The sequence below is a fragment of the Varanus komodoensis genome, unplaced genomic scaffold (assembly GCF_004798865.1).
Source record: "Varanus komodoensis strain SLA01 unplaced genomic scaffold, ASM479886v1 scaffold48, whole genome shotgun sequence".
Lineage (NCBI taxonomy): Eukaryota > Metazoa > Chordata > Lepidosauria > Squamata > Varanidae > Varanus > Varanus komodoensis.
Window position 1 is genome coordinate 985729 of NW_025336059.1, and position 17093 is coordinate 1002821.

Below are 17093 nucleotides of genomic sequence, written 5' to 3' on the forward strand. Positions count from 1 at the left end.
TGAAATTTTGCAAAGAGTCCCAGACTGGCTGGCTTTATGCTGCTCCATGGCTCACAGCCAAGGATAGGTTATCGTTGAGCTCTGGCTATGCCAGCAGGTGATGGTGTGTTAGCCGTGAACAACCCATGAAACAAACCATGATTTGTTGCTGGGTTATGAACTCTGTGTTTGCCACCTTGGCTGGCTTCAGGCGGCCACCAACTTTCAAGGACAGCCGAGAGCGTGGGGAATTAGAGCCTGCGTCCAGGTCCACTGATGCGCCGTGTTCGGTTCACTTACAAAGGGAACCAGTAGTGGCTTGTTGGGTTGTGAGTTGTGGGTTGTTTGTGGTTAGCTGCGTTGGGCCCCGGATGAGAGGAGGTGGTCCACTCCACACGCTTACGGCCTGCTAGGTTAGCAATGTGTGAGCAATCCGCTTAGGGCTTGGGAATCTGATTCTGAGATGTCTGTTTTCTTCGGTTGTGCGAGAACCCTGGGATTTCCTTGGGTGCAAAAGGTTACTTTGTCGGCTGGAAAAGAGGCAGAGTAGCCTCAGGGAGCAGGTGCTTTCTCATCGAAGCCTCAACCCTGGAACACCAAGAGCCGAGTCGGCACTTTTCTCTCGCAGAAGCACCTGTATGCGCGCACACACGCCCTGGTTTTTCCCTGCTCTTTCTGTTTCGGCAGCCTAGTTGGGAGTGGGGGAGCCCCAGCGTTTCCTCCCTGTGATCGTTCAGCAGTTGCAGGGTAGCAGCCCTGGCCCGGCGGCATGGCTGAGTACTGGAAAACTTTGGGGCTCGTGCCAAGAAGTGGGTAAAAACCTAATTTACATACGCACTCAACTCGCTGCCTAGCTCTCTTGCTCTGAGTGTTTGTTTAAAGCACTGTGTCATTGAGAACACCCCCATATTTGTAGAAAGCGGTGCGTGGACCTGGAGTGGAGGAATTTTTTAAAAAAATTTGGGGGTGGGGAGGCTGGGTGGGGGCCGCAGGAGGTGAATCACACATGGGCAAAAGGCCAGCTGCTGTGGACAGAACACTGAAGGCCTCAAATACTTATTTCAGCCAGTGCCCGCGGGCAGCCAGTTGGTGGACGGGGGGCCCTGCAGAAATGTGGGGCTCCCAACGAAACGTTCGGGGGCCCAGCCCTAGTGGAGAATCCTTTAGTGGCTTTTGTTGCGTGTTGTCGAGTCCTCTCCGACATCGGGGGACCCTGTGAATGGAAAGCCCCCCACAGTGGCTTTGTTGATTCCGGGTGGGCTTCCGTTATCTCATCTTTGCGCTCGCTTTCCCCCTGCCTTCAGCTTTCCCCAGCTAGATGGCCTTTCCCAGGGATTCTTCACCGGCTTCGCATGCGCCCAGGCCCTGGCGACCTGCGCTTCTCGTGCTTGCTTGTAGGAAGAGTTCTGGTTTGGTGGTTCGATTGGGGACTTGCGCCCCTTTCTTGCTGTGGGCCAGCCAGGGATCTCTCAGCCGATCCCAGCCAGCCACGTTTTGCACTTTAACCTGAGAGCACTTCTGGAGGCGAGGACCCTCGAGGCCCGAGCAGGTCTTCCCGCTGTGGCTCGCGCTGGCATCTCCGCTTCGGAGCGGAAGAGGAACGGCCGGGGAACCAGCGAAGGGCAGGGGCGGGTTATGGGGACAAAGCCCCAAATCCATTGCCATTCGTGAGCAGGCGATGCAGCGCATTCTCCCAGGCCGTGTGTGCAAGGCTGATGGGACCGTTTTGACCGCCTGGGCTGCATCACGCGGGACTGGGGTGGGCAGGAAGGCAGACCTCTCTCGATCCTGCCCGCCCCCCTGTCCGGGTGTCCCTGACACCTCCACCTTCGTGTGCGTCTGAAGGTGGGTGTTCTGGGCAGAATCAGGATTTGGCTGGTGTGCCACCCGTCTCTCCTCCACAGAACCCCTTCCTCCCCTGGCCAAGAAGGTCTTGAGGTTGGTGCTGCAGGCTTCAGGGCGTCTTGTGCCTGGGCATTTCAGCAAGCGCACCTGGCTCACCTTGTCAGCAGTGGCTCGGGACTTCGCGGCAACTGAAGTGCGACCCGTCCCAGTTGGACTCTGGCCCTGAATTCAGCAGAGCGCACCGTGGATCTGGGGTTTGGCGCACGTGGGGCGACGTCGATCGGGAGCTGGAGGAGCGCCCCCTCAGTCCAGAGTCTTGTGGGCACATCACTCCCGGGGGGCATTTAGGCTTGCTGTGACTTGGGGCACCTGCGACAAAGGGGTGGCCAAGCAGGAGGGCCTAATTTCCCAGCTGCTGCTTGGGAATTTCACTGTCACCTCAGTGGGTGATTCTGTCCAACCCTCGTCGATCTCTGGAATGGAGAAATGTGCCAGGAGATGAACAAGATGCAGGTAAATTAGGAAGGGGCCAGAGGAGGGCAACCAAAATGACCCAGGGTTTGGGAACGGTGCCCTGTGAGGAGCGATGGAGAGAACTGGGCATGTTCAGCCTGGAGAAGAGAAGACTGAGGGGGGACATGATGTCCCTCTATAAGTCCCTCAAAGGATGTTCCAAAGAGGAAGGTCAAGATCTCTTCCTGCTGATGCCAGAGTGCAGGACACGGAATAATTCAAGCTGCAACTATCCAGATACCAGGAAGAGCTTCCTCAGGGTCAGAGCAATGCGACGGTGGGACTGGCTGCCTGGAGGGGTGGGGGGCTCTCCCACACTCAAGGCAAAACTGGGCAGCCCTCTGAGTGGGGTGGTGTGACTTGGTGTCCTGCAAGAGCAGGGGGTGGACCGGATGGCCTTCTTGGCCCCTTCCAACTCTATGATTCTGAGAGGATGCTCAGAGCCCAACAAGCCACCGCCTGTTCCCCTAGTCCCTGCTGGCCACCCAAGGGCCTTTGATCCTCTCCACAGCAGCAATCCTACACGGCCCGCAGCAATGCAACCCAGCTCCTCTCCTGCTTGCTTTTGAGCCAGCTGGTTGCCTGCTGCACAGACCCTGTCCGTGCCCACGGCCGCCTGAGAGAAGTGGCACAGCAAGCTCTGCTTCCAAGCCGGCTCCATCTGCCACTCTCTGCGATCCGCTCGATTTCCACATGTGAGCAAATTGCCGAGCTTTGCTTTTTGCTGAGGAGATCGAAGCTGCGTGTGCTTTTTCCTCTCACTGAGAGAGAGAAAGAAGGCAGTCCTATGAAAGCTGCTGGGAACTTCCCAGCCACAGAAAACCGCCTCAGCCCCTTGATGTCAGTGTTGGACGAGCTTCGCAGTGTGCACACAACTCTCTCTGCCCCGGGCTGATCATGAAATTGGCTACGGGATTCGCGGCTGTGTTTGCCTTCCCCTTACTGGCGACGACCACATGGCAGTTAAGTTGTCCGAAGAACAAATATCCCCTCAGAAATGAGAAGTGCTGTAAATATTGTCCACCAGGTGAGTTGATGCTTCATTATCTTAGCTGGACGCTATGATGGACGCCGAAGGGTGTCTTGGAGAGCCGCTTCCAAGGGAGACGTGAAGGATGCCGGCAAGTGGGGCCTTCCCCGTGGTGCCCCCCCCCCGAGAAATAATGAGGAAAACGGAGACGTTGGAGGGTGGATTTTGACACAGCAAAATGGGGGGTGTGGTTTGCCGCCTGCAGGGGTGGTAGAACCTCTCGAGAGGCCCCCCAAGTCCTAAGAAAAGCCCGGCTCTGATGTCTGTGAACGGCCAACCCCTCTTGTGAGGCACTTTCTGGTTCCTGCTGAACTAGGAACCAGACGGTGCCTTAACCGTTCCCCATTTGCAAAATCACTGCCATCTCCGGAGGCAGCGAATCTCTGCATTTTCTTGCATGCAACTTCCACCCCATTTATTCCGTGTTGCTCCCCAGGGACCCGGAACAAATGTGCTCTTCTCAACTTTCCAATCGCAGTGTTGGTTCTGCCCCGTAAGCCCTCCTGTCTCTTTCCGCCTCCCGACGTGCCTTTTCCATTTAGGGGAACAGTTGCTGCTGCGATGCGACAGCTCGACCGACACACAATGCGAACCGTGCGACGAGAGGTACTATAACGATGAGTACACCTACTCGGATTGTAAAAAATGTGCCACCTGCGACAAAGGTAAGGGCTTCCCGCCAGCCTTTTCGCGAGCGACGCTTCTGCGGCTGTTTGCACCCTGGGGAACAGGTCCAGTCCAGGCCTATTGGTTGTCTAGTACTTATCCAACTGACCCACCAAAAATGCATTTTATGACCTCTCAGTCCAGGTGCGATAAACAGATGGAGGGGGGTAACGAGGTGGGCCCTGTTTAAAGAGCGTGCTTCCCACTGAGAGCCCCTCGAAGCGGGAACTGGAGGCAGAGCCTTCTCCGTGGTGTCCCCCATTTCAGAACAATCTCTCCAGTGAGATCTGCCTGCAGTCAAGGGCGTCATCTAGTGGACACTGGTGGTTTCAGGGTCAGTGAGGCTGTGTATCCAATCTGGATTTTACTTTGAACTTTTAACGAGCAAACCGTGCTGATGAACGTATTTGAAGGATAGGGTTTGGCCTGGTGGTAGTTTCTTCGAAGCTAAGGCTGAAAGCCAGAGCAGATACACAGCCCTGCTGAACCCGGAATCACCAGCTTCCCCTGGTGTCGTCTTTCCAGCACCAGTTTAACTTCTCCTGATACCCTCAGGTATTTGACAGTATACGGCAAGGTTTTTAATCGGATTTCTTATTTTTGATTGGGAAAATTGTGTGTGCTCACTTGCATTCCCATTTTTGTACAGAAATAGCTTTTATTTTGTGTACAATGTTGTATTGTTCATGTTTTCGGAGAGCTTTTGCTATAGTAATATCCTAAATGAATGAACATGAAAATCATTGTTAGTTCCATAAGCCTGGTTTGCTTTGGAGAGTACTATTCATATAGCAACATCACTGTCCTCTACCTATTACGAAACATTTTAAAAGAATTTATTGCATTCAGTAAATCATAAGACCTTTCCCCAGTGCAAGTGTGTGTCCATATCTTGGAAAAATACACAAATTCCTCAATTTGCAATCATTTTTGAAAAGGTATGCACTTTATTTTAAATAAACACACCTTCACCTTTCTTTCTTTCTTTCTTTCTTTCTTTCTTTCTTTCTTTCTTTCTTTCTTGGTCATGTTTCAGTCTAGGAGAACATGATCTAACTTCTGCAAAATGTACAAAATGGGAACAGGGGAAAAAGAAACTGCATTTCAAAATGGGAGATTGCACACTCCCTGTGAGCCGAACGGACGAAAACCCACATCCAAATCCTCCCCATGTTAGGGTCGACTTTTTAAAATTCTCCTCTACTATCGGGAGCGGTCTTAGAATCAGGCACGGTTCGGGCGCCTGCGAAAGCGGCTCAGGTTCGCCCCTCCGATTCCCCATTGCGATCTGGGCCAGAAAAAGATGGAGAGGAGAAGATGGGTCAAGAGGTGCCCCCACCAACGTGCCCCGGCAATTCTTGGAAGTGCCGTTCTCACCCCCAGTTCTGCCTGGCAAACAGCACTGGAAACTGGGGGTGGTTAGAGGTGATCAAACATCCTGTAAAAAAGCGCTGGCTCAGAGCAAAAACACCCGCGGAACTTGCCTGACCCAGGAAGCTGGTGGGAAACGGCTTTTCTGCTTAATCGCTACCGTCGGGGCCCTCCCGTGGCCACGCTGCCTTTTTCCCCTGTGCGCCCGGCTCAGAGTGGGGAGCAGGTTGTGCGCTGCAGAAAAGTGAGCGTCTTTCACGATCGTTCTCTGGCAGCTAGAAGTGGCTGGGAAATTTAGACAGCCGTACGGTCAAAACCTTCACAAATGTACTAAATCGATGCCCCTTGGCCCTATTTCACGGTAAGCCAGAGGGAAGATGTGGACTGCATGTCTCGCTCCGAGTGGCAGGAAAAGGAAAGGCCGCAGGGCTTGTGGCTGAGGCCGGCAGGGGCCTGCCCTCGCTTCCGAGACTTTCCCCGCTCTGCTGCTTGCATCCCTCTGACCAGAGAACCTGGGAATTGCAGCTGGGGTATGCAGGAGCTGAATTATGTGCCCTCGCACTCAGTTGTCATGGGAACGAAGGGCAGGGCCAGGACAACGGCCGCGGTGTTTGCAGGATCAGTCCCGGCTGGCGCCCGCCCTGTGCCTGCCCTGCATCCCACCTGCCTTGCTGCCTCAGCACCGCAGGGCACCCTGCGCCCCGTGCCCCGCGGCCCCGCTCCTGGCCCTCCCCTGGCCTCGCTGCAGCTGGTCCCTGCTGTCTCGGGTCTCCCACCCTGTTGTCCTGCCCACCTCCATCTGTCCCCCTGGCTCCTGATTCCCGGCTTGTTCCTGGCCGCGGTCCTTGTTCTGCCCACCTGCGTTCTCCTGGTTCCTGACCTCAGCCTGTCCCATGACGACGACTTGGGCTTTCCGTTCAACCCCACTCTGGACCCCATCTTGCCTGAAGTTCTGCCGCTCTGCTCCCAGCACCTGGCTTGCTCCTGCGTGTCTCCTGGCCGCCACTAAATGGTGCCCAAGAAGCTGCCCACACAGGCCCTTCGTGTTCGCAGCGAGAATCCCCATGCAGGCTTTCTCAGCCGTGTCTGGACCACCTCTCCCTCCTGCCTCCTCCCTCCTTCCTGGTCCCCCCCCCTCCCTTGGGGACGCGGGTCCCCGCAAGTCTCACTGCATTTTCCACCTGGAGGGACGTTCCCGGCCATGGCGGACACCCGTCTGTGCGCTTCCGCCGATGCTTCGTTCTGGGCTGCCCACCGGCGTTGCGCGCAGTGGCTGTAGCGTCGCCGTGATGCCGCAAAGGCTTAGGAACCTCTCCCTTGTCTCTCCTGTCTGTGCTTTCCCAGAACGGGGTCTGCATGAACTGGAGCCGTGCAAAAAGACGTCCAATACCGTCTGCGCGTGTCTTCCGGGCCACTCGCCGGCCAAGGACACCCTGGGAGAAAGCGAGAGGAGTAAGTACAGAAAGGGGGGCTGGGGGGCCACACGGGTGGCTACTGCTTCGGCACCCGACCATTCGCTTCTGTGGGACCACGAAATGGAGGGGGGCTTCCCTTGCTAGGGACTTACTCAAGGGGGCGATAGAGAGCCGGTGCAAAGGACCCTGGGATGCAGGCGGTGCGGGTATGCGACCCACTTGCCCGGGATGCTCCCTCGGGTGACTCTGGGCGGGTTGTTGACTCCCAGCTGAAGCCACCTCACAGGGTTGTTGTGAAGACGGGACGGAAAAGAGGAGAACTGTGTGAGCCACCTTGGCTTCCTTGCAGGCACGGAAATAGGGCTAGGAAATTCCTTTATTCTATCGACACCATGGAAATGTGTGTTTTCTGACTGGTGGTTTTCTTCTGATTGGGCTGCCAAGATCAACAAGGGCAGCTAGCCAGTCAGTGTCTGCGCTGATGAGACAGAGAAAACTGGGCATGTTCAGCCTCGCGAAGAGAAGGCTGAGGGGGGACATGAGATCCCCGTATGAGTCCCACAAAGGCTGCCACAAGGAGGAAGGTCAGGATCTCTCCTTGCTGGTGCCAGAGTGCCGGACACGGAATAATCAAGTCCAGTTGCGACAGCCCAGGTTCAGGCCGGGCATCAGGAAGAGCTTCCTCAGGGTCAGAGCAATGCGACGGGGGGACCGGCTGCCTGGAGGGGTGGGGGGCTCTCCCTCACTGGAGGCATTCAAGGAGAAACTGGGCAGCCCTCTGAGTGGGGTGGTGCGACTTGGTGTCCTGCAAGAGCAGGGGGTGGACCGGATGGCCTTCACGGCCCCTTCCAACTCGACTTGTCTATGGTTCTGTGGAACCACCCCAGCCTTACCTTTCGGTGGTGATCTTCAAGAAGGCAGGAAATCCCATGCCGCCGGCAGGACTGTTCACGTGCCCAGCAGTTCCTATTTCCACATTGTTCGCTGACCTGCACGTGTGAAAGCCAGACCAGTATTCTTTTGTTTTTATTAACCTCCTTACTTTCTTGCTTCTTTCCCTCATGCCAGGATGTGATCCCTGTCCCAGTGGATATTTTTCCAGAGGAGGGAAAGAGCGATGTCGCCCCTGGACAAAGTAGGTACCGCAAAACGGAACAGTTAAGACGAGCTGGCACGAGCAGCAAGATCGTGTTGTGAAGTTGTGTCGTTGTTGTTTGAGAAATAAATCCTGCATGGTGGACCTTCAGACGGTGGAAGGGTGGAGGGAAGCTTGTCATTTCTTGTTATTTAGGGCGCAGTTATAAACACGCGTAGCGGTAAGCCTCATTGAACTCAATGAAATGCTGCGATTTTCCTTCCGATATTTCCAGAATTGCATCTCAAGGCAATGTACCTTCAAGGCCATCTGCAAGATAAACGTTTCAGATGATTAAATATTAAATACAAGCCGACAGTGGTATAATGCGTGGAATCAAGAGTGCAAAACCGCTTTCGAATGGAGGGTGGGATTCAACTTCACAAAAGCTCTTTAAAGCCAAGCTCAGCCCCAATTTGGCTTAAAGCTCTTACTGCCAGGAAGTCAGCCATCGACACATTTCAGTCGTTAGGAACAGGGAGAAACGGCCGGAAGACAGAGAAATCGGCAAATGTTTGGGGGTCGGGGAAAAGAGGACAAGCAAGGCAACTGTTCGGGAAACTACAGGGGGCCGGACTGGGACCCCTCAAACCTCGCTGTAAACCCAAGATTCCCCACCTGATGTGAAGAATATTTGCAGAGCCGTTTCTGCAAGTCTGGTCCCCTCTTCTAAGGATGCTGTGATTGCTGATTGGTTAGCTGGGATAACAAAAGCCAACCAGTCAGCGAGCCATAAAAACTGGTGTTCTAACCGCCTCATGTTGCTCAAATTTTTGCAGGGTTCTTCCTTCCTTCCTTCCTTCCTTCCTTCCTTCCTTCCTTCCTTCCTTCCTTCCTTCCTTCCAACCAAGAAACCTCCATTTATGGGGTGACAGAATCCAAAAAAGCATTTTTCTAAGCAGGAAAGGAGATCACTTTTGATGGTGAAGTTGCAAATTCGCCGTCTCTGTTGTCTCCCTGCCCACTGAAAGGTTGCCAAAACTAGGGAGTGCTGTCCTGGGGAGGGGCTTGGGAAAGGGCCCCCCCACCTGTGTCTCAGCCCCTTTTCACTGGGTGGCCACGATTGATCTCTTCCCTGTTGCTCTTTGTTTGCATGGCCAGCTGCACTGCTTACGGCCAGAAGACCCTCCGTGCTGGGAAAAGGGACGAGGACGCCATCTGCAGCGAGCCGCCCACCCGGGTGCCGAGACAGACGGCCATCGTGGTTCCCTCAAGCCTAAGGCAGGGGCCGGGCACAGCGACTACGACGTCCTCCTCCACTCTCACGACTTCGGCTACTCAGCCCGGGAGGGACAGGCCAAAGGAGCAGAGAGACGGTGAGGGTCCCGGGTTGCAGGGCTGGGCAGGTGCTCTGCAACAGAGAGCCGCTCCTTTCCCCCCATGGCAGCCTGCTTGCTTGCCCACCTCTCGCCCCGGCCTGAGGAGTAGGAGGTGGCCCAGCCTCCTTGCGCCCAGGTGCTCCTCCTGCCAAGCCAGGGAGGCTAGCCAGGGTGAGAGAGAGGAGAAGCCAGTGCAGATGGGGAAAAGCGTGCCCAGAAGTTTGGCTCACTGCGGCTGTCCGAGCCCTGGATTTGGCCCTGCTCAGAGGGGAGTTGCTGTTCTTCTCTTGCTTCGCAGCAGTGCTGTTGGAACGCCCAGGCCCCAACCCTTTCCGCTTCCCGGGACAGGTCGCCCGAGCAACAGCTTTGGTTCTCGCAGCAAAAGCAGCTCTTCTTTACAGAATGCTTGTGGGTGGCCAGCTCCAGCCCGATTATCTCTGGTGCTCTTTCTGACAAGCTGAGGACCAAAAGGCCTTGCGATGGTTCCGAAATCCATTTTGGCTTTTGTACACTAAGAAATTCTTTTCCTGTTGAGCCTTAATACCTCCTCTACTTTCTTCTCTTACAGCCCCCCAAATGGAGAAGAATAAAGTCAGGGTTTCCCGGAGCGTTGCATTGGCTTGGGGCATCATTTTTCTCCCTACGCTCTTCTTCTTTTAGCTACTCCAACTTGAGTTTTAGTGGGTTTGCCCAAGTAGCTAATGCTGAATTGAATTATCTATCATGTATTTCCCAGGTGGCTCTAACTTTGAACTTTGCTTTTATGTTTCTCTTTTAGGGCTCTTAATCATTTTCCTGACCAGTGCAGGGCTGTTGCTTGTGGTCGGACTGGTGATCTTTCTGCTATTTCGTCAGAAGGCCAAGAAAAAGGACTCTGCTGTGTTCACTAATGTTCCACATGAGGGTATGTCACACCAGTTGCAAGAATCAAAGTTCCAGGCTGTTCCCTTAAAAATAAAATTAAAAATGTCTAGAATTAATGCTGGTTGGGTTACAGTTGGTGGTTGAAATTTGGTCTTGTCCCAAGTTTTAGATGGAGGTGGTATCTATTATTACTCATAATAACCATGAAATAATATTCATGATTATTCATAGCAATCATGAAATTATTATGTTTCATGATTCATAATGCTATTTATTTATTAAAAACATTTCTATCCCATCCTTTGCAAAAAGCACCTCAGGACGGCTTACAAAAAGTTCAAATAGCAATATAATATTGTTGTGAGCCGCCCCGAGGCTTCGGCGAATGGGGCGGCATAGAAATGTTTTAAATAAATAAATAAATAATACAGTAACAATAGTTAAAATTCAGTAAAAACACAACATAAAACAACACTTTCAAAACTAAAGAAAAAGAGGAAGAGAAGGAACAGAAAAAATGTGACTGTGTAAAATTCTTAATAAAACGGTGGCTAAATAAAAAGGTCAGAATGTTATGAGCATTATGATTCGTAATATAATAATGATAATTAATAATGATTATTATGAATCATGAAACATAACATCACACCGTTCCTAGAAAAACGGCCACAGAACTGTCCATGGGACAGCCCTTCGAACTTTCCATTTCCCCGCCGTGTTTGTCTCACACCTGCAAACTCATCCCCAGTTGTGAATTAATGTGACTTCGCAGAAGACTGGCTAAACTTTGTCACTTACGGGGAGTTTATGGCCGTGACCAGCCAGGGGTATTTAGTACTCCATAAGTCCTGATGATCTCTAAGTGGCTTTCTCACATGAACTAATTTTAGGGCTGTGAGCACTAATGGACGGAGCAACTTCAGGAAAATAATCTGGATTTGGATTCTCCAGCCTAGGGCCTTCTTGATAGGTTGGGCTGCCATCTCCAACATTCCCAGTTGGATAGGGTGAAATCGTTCCACTCTTATTTCAACCCCAAATGAGCTGATTTTGAACTTTCTTCCACATTTTGCAAGACTCTGTCCATCAAACCGTGCAGGTAAATGTGACTGTATTAGCGAAATTGGGAAAATAGAGGGAGATTGGGAAAATTGCTGGAAAATTCAGTCAAACTATCCAGCAGAATGTAACAAATGCACATACAAGGAAATTTGTTCAACCAACTTGAATGAAAAGACTAGAAATGTTCACGTCCGTGAAAAGATGAACCAAATTTAGAATTAAGTTCCGGATTTAGGACTGGACAAATAAGACATTGAGTAAAACTGAAGTGGACAGATACATTTATTTATGTTTAAATAAACTAAGTAAATTTCACCATATTCCAGACCAGCAGAGCTATTAGAAGGATGGGAATTGCAGTTCCATACATCTGGGGGGCCCACCTGGCGTGTATGAATGGCAGATTTAGCTAGAGGGGCCCAGCTTCCAGGACGATCACCTGCAGTTTTACGCTGCTCTTGGCCAACGGATTTGGCCTTTTTCACTCATCCTACCCTAACCGTAAACCCTCCCCATGCTTGTCTTTCAGATGGAAGAAACAGCTACCGATTTCCTGTCCAGGAAGAGCAAAAGGACTGCAAATCTAGCCTTGCCCGAATCTGATGGAGCGCATCAGGTTTGGCACCTCTGAGCCAAAGGAACTCAGCCCCGACCTCCAGATTGCTTCCCATTTGTCCGCCTTCCTCCCAGTCAACTCCCTTTCCCCTCCCCTCCCAAACAGGTCTTGGATCTTGTGGATTATAAACCTCTCTGAGCAGGACCTGTTTTGCTTCTGACAGCCAGGGGTGCTGCCGGTCGATCGTTAGACCTTTGGGACTTCAACTCCCAGAAGGCTCTGCCAGTGGTCAGCAATGCTGGGAGCCCCAAACATCTGGCGATCGACTTTTTGGCCAAACCCAGCTGTTTTATCTGCTTGATAAGCAATAAGAGGGAATGATTCCACCCTGAGCCAACGAGAATTGTGTACGTGGCACATACTTCCCCTCTTTGAGCTAAAGGCAGAACCTGCTTTGGGGGTTATGAATCCTTTCAAAAGAAAAGAACACATATGAATTACAGAGATCGATCACATCTCTAAATTCATATAGTCCATAAATATTATATATTAAACTGCCTGAGTTGAGTGGATTTCAACATTTTTGTGTTTCCTAAAGGGAATATTAATTTTACTCCTAGATGGGGAGTTTTCTATAGCACAGAATTCTTTCTCTCTCTCTCTATCTGTATACCGGAGATACACACAGAGAGACGGACACGGGTGCTTTTGTATGTAGGTACAAATAAGATTTGTTTGTTTCTTTGATATGTATTTGGAAGTTTGGATCCAGATTAGTTATACATACAGCAGGTCCCCAATTTAATTGGGACTTTAGTATGATTACAGTTGGATCCAACCTCATATTCTTACCTAAAGTAGGTTTTTGTCCCACTGGGCACCTTTGATGCACCCCAAAGCTCAGAAGGCCGGGGCTGCATAAATCCAGTTTTCTAGTTAGAGGTTGGATGCTTTTGAAGGTGAGCGCTTCCAGGATTCCAACATGAGACCGTAAGTGTTCAGTTTTGTGAATGGGCAGCCAAGTTCTTCAGATAAAGGAGGGTCTGATCTTGGTCTGGACCAGACTTTCTCGTGCCAGCTGCCGGGGCCTCCTGCCAGTGGTTCCTGCTGCAGAAATGTCTCTGAGAGATGCTTTGAAGCGTGTGGCTGTATTTATGCAAAAGCAATGCAAGTGAGCCAGTTTTGTTTCAGGTTTTGCCGTGAGTCAGCTTTCAGACAGTGATGGCGAGAAGCTCAGGTGGTCTTCGTGATAGCTAGTGAAGTGGATGAAGGCGCTGGTGGACCAAAAGTTGGCACCAGTCTTCTGGGAAACGGTTCAGATGAGACATGAGGCCCTGGGTGGCCTGCATTTTGCTGGGCGGAAAGCCATCTTGATTCGTACGCTAGCTTACTCTCCCCCCCCCCTCATTTTTGCCTAGCTCTTCTAATCCTTCCTATATCCCCCCCACCTTCCGTATCTGGGCTGCTGCAGTTGGAGAGCTAGCGAAAGACACCACCTAGCTTCATCGGTGGTGGTCTCTGAAGCTTCGGCCATCTTGGCCATCTCTTCCCCCTCCTTATGATGATGAGAAGCAATTCCTGTTTTGTCTTGAAGTGCCGAACTTGACCCTTAAACCAGCTGGCTGGGCCAGTCCATGGGTCCCAAATGCCCAGTGTTGATTTCTCCTTCCAAAATGGTTCCATCCAACCTCAAGAGTGAGTTTTGGGGGAAGCCAAGGTTTACAGAAGCACGAAAGATCTCCCAAAGAAGGGAAGCTGTCCCAAAACTGCCAACCCAATGTGGTCCAAGCAAACTCGTAGCTACAGAATATTATTTGGCCTTGCGGGTGGCCAGACGTGGGAATTGAACGGGGTGGCTAGAATCCCGAACAGCCAAAATTTTGTATCTCTGAGATAAAAGCATCACCTTTGCAGTGCGTCGTTTGGCTGGAGATTCCAAGGGCTGAGCGGCAGAATTTTTAGATCAAAAGCAGCTGCTCCGTTGTTGAACTGTGATCTTTGAATTTGGTTACATTTGTCGTATCGATGATCGTTTTTGTTTGCTTTGTGTTTTATCTGATCACTATCTTGGAGCTGCAAACCGCAGTGGTCTAATTTATGGTTTTTCTTTTGAAAAATGAGCACCGGAGGGTTTTTTGTTTTTGTTTTAAGCACAAACACACAGGTGCTTCATCCACATGCTGAGTGTAAGTGGCTGAATTTGGAAAATTCACTGCATTTGGAGATGATGCAAAATATTTCTAGTTTCTGCTTTGCTTCTGAGTTGCTGCTGGAGGGCAAGCTTTTGTACGTTGAACAATGAATACCTCAATGTTAGGTTTTAGCTCTAGCGCAATTAAAAACATAACTGTTTCAGCTCCTTTTCCCCGTTTCCCTGTGTGATGACATGATATTTATTTCTGAATAATTGATCCACAATATAAGAATAGCCTTGGCGGAGCCCAGAACAGCATTCAGTTTTCAGCCTCAGACATTTAAGGAAATCAAACAATGGGTCTTTTTTCTCTTTATTATCGCTGTGATCATCATTACTATTACATTACATTTATTTTTAAATTGTATAATCCTCAATAATCCTAAATAGAGCTCTCTGGGTGGTGAACAATTAAAGCCAATAAAATACAAAATAGTGCAATTTAGACAGCTACAGAGATCCGTTAAATATCAACAGGCATAGTAAACTAAAACCATCAATAAATCCATATAAAATTTAAAAAAAACACTAATCAGTTACAAAAGTATCTGGAAAATAAATACGCATTGCTTTTATATCCCACCTTTTCTTCCTAGCCTTGCTTAGAAGCCTTTTGAGCTCCATGGTATCCTCAGCTTCAACAACAACCCTGCGAGGCAGGCTGAGCTCAGGTCACCCTGTGAGTTTGATGGCTGGGTGGGGACCAGACCGTGGATCCCCTGGTCCCAGCCCAGCACTTCTGCCCATTTCTGGTGCCTGGGCAAGCGGGTGCTGGCCTTGACGGAAGCAGGGCCCAAGCCAGGGGCCAAATCCAAAAGGGAAGGTCATCCGACATTCCAAGCGTCAAGCATCAAGGTTCTGCAAGTACGCACAGAGTGCAAACGGAGGGGAAAGGACATTTCTGCAGCGGAGGGCATTGCACAAGAGTCGAGCGGGGGGCACAGCTCAGCAATGCAGACTGTTGACTCCAGGAAACAAGTCAGGGGCACGGAACTGAAGATCTGTGTTGCTTTAGGCACGGGTTCGGTAGTCACTGAAGGCTTCCTCAGCGGAGCCTCTTGGGTCCCGCTCACCCTCAGCCGCTGTTTTCCCGGAAGATCCTCTGCCACACAGGCAGCCCTTCTTGGGGCAGACTGGTTAGCCCACAGCCGGAGGCAACGGCACTCCTGCGGACCCGGAGGCGGCTCAGCTTCTGCCCCAAAGGGGTGGTGCTGGTCTGGGCTGGATGTGTCCCCTTTGGAGGAAGCCTCCTCCAGAAAGGCTTCTCCGGAACGGCTTTGCTGGACCAGACCAAAGATCTACTTTGGACCAAGTATCATTTCGCTCGCTGCTTTTGCAGAACTGCAGGACAACCGGGTTGCCCACCCCAAAATGCTCCCCTTGGAGAAATGCCCCAGTTCTTAGCTAGAAGTGGGGCATAAAAAGGGAACTGACCAAACCAAAAATCTCACCCATCTTCTGGGCACCTGTTGGCCTCCTTCACGTCACTTCCTAGAAGGTAATCCCTTCAATATACACCCTCGATATATAGCACACCGCCCCCATGGGTTCCCAGGAAAATAAATTTATACCGAAGATGAAGACGTCATTTTTCAGTCTAGAGAGTTGCAAGCATTTTAACACAAGAAGGGAATTAATGGTGTTTTCTTTCATGCTTTTGTATAAAGCTGGATCAAGCGATTAAATTTCCTGCAGGATTTAAAAGCGCCACAAGATGGAGCCTCTCTCTTTCCTATCTGAACTTGAGTTCATTTTTTGAATCTTAGATGCAGTTCCTTTTGACCTTTGAACATTTCTCCAACTTTGACATTTTTTAAAAATATGCAGCATAAAAATCACAGGGTAACTTGTAAGCGATTTCAGAACTCATTTCTCTGAGCTGAAGTATTTGGGTGACTCTTTTTGTGAAATACATATTTTTGTCAGCAATTTTGCTAAAATATGTTTAACAATGACCTCCTTCCCCATGTATTCATGCATTCATCTTTGCAGCATTTAACAATTAAATTTACATTTTGCAGCATTTAACAATTAAAATACATTTTGCAGCATTTAACAATTAAATTACATTTTGCAGTATTTAACAATTAAAATTATGAGACAGTCATCCATGGGTTAAAGATGAGTTGGATTTTTAAAGATCGGTTTTGTTTTCTGTCTAAAGATTCAAATGGGAGGAGGGGCTCAGACAAATCTCTAAAATTAGGAGTTTCACAAACATGCCATCACCACCAAGAAGGCCCTGTCTCTTGTGCCTGCCTGCCTGAGCTGGGCATAACAGCAGAACTTCAGAAGGCTCCTTTCGGGAGCTTTTATCCATGCTAGCTCAAGAGGTCTTCATGTTTGTTTGGCTATGTAAAGTGTTTATATGCCATCCTATTACTAAAAGTCTCTGGATGGCTTACAAAGAACAAAAAACAACTACCACCACAACACACAACACACCGCCTCTGATGAATAATGATGCAAACAAGGGTAAACCCAATTAATGGTTAAAATACCAAGAAAATAAAAAAGTTTTCACCTGACGCCAAAAATGATAAAGTGTCGGTGCCAGGAGGACCTCCCTGGGGAGCGAGTTCCACAGTCGGGGAGCCACCACTGACAGGGCCCTCCTCCGAGTCGCTGCCCTCGGATTTCCTTCCAAGAAGGTTCCTGGACTGGGATGCTCAGCATCTTGTAAACATAGCACAATAGGGCCATGAAATAAGGGAACAGAGTTGCCTTCTTGGGATACTTCCGGAGGGAAAAAGGCCCTGCTGGACCAGAGAGAACTTTCGGCCTTCCTTGTGTCCCCCCAGTCTTGGCCCGTCTCCCTAGATGAGGAAGGTTGCATGGCCTCTACCAAAAGAACAGCAAGAAGATCCTTCTGATCCCACAGGGAGTCAAGCCGCCCTGTAGATAAGAGCTGCTTTTGCTTGCAGAATGAGGCTGTTGGCCTGGCTGAAGCAGCCTCCCCACCTCGCAGGACAGGCGGTCACGGCCCGGCCACAGTGGCCGCCGCTGGAACAGAGGCAGAGGCAACTCATGAGAATCCCTGCCAAGAGGTTTTGCCTTTTACCTTTGGCTTGGGAGAAGAACAGGTGCTTTGCTCGGCCTGGGAGGCCTGCAGTCTCCCCTGCCATATTCAGGGGACCGAATACG

General features: G+C 50.6%; 1 protein-coding gene across 5 annotated transcripts; it reads left to right on the top strand.

Annotated features, from left to right (window-relative positions):
* The first annotated feature begins 2709 nt into the window (after positions 1-2709).
* TNFRSF4 (TNF receptor superfamily member 4) lies at positions 2710-15988 on the top strand. 5 transcript variants are annotated; one of them, XM_044445448.1, is made up of 6 exons: positions 2710-4032; positions 6749-6856; positions 7888-7954; positions 9056-9270; positions 10052-10177; positions 11729-14119. In XM_044445448.1, exons 1-6 carry the CDS (start codon positions 3765-3767, stop codon positions 11800-11802), a joined length of 858 nt encoding a protein of 285 aa, XP_044301383.1. In that variant the 5' UTR covers positions 2710-3764; the 3' UTR covers positions 11803-14119. The 5 variants fall into 5 exon arrangements, with proteins under 5 accessions (XP_044301383.1, XP_044301380.1, XP_044301378.1 ...); XM_044445445.1 differs by adding an exon at positions 14546-15988 and having other exon boundaries at positions 3894-6856; positions 11729-11815; XM_044445444.1 differs by having other exon boundaries at positions 3976-4032; positions 5070-6856.
* Positions 15989-17093: the final 1105 nt, after the last annotated feature.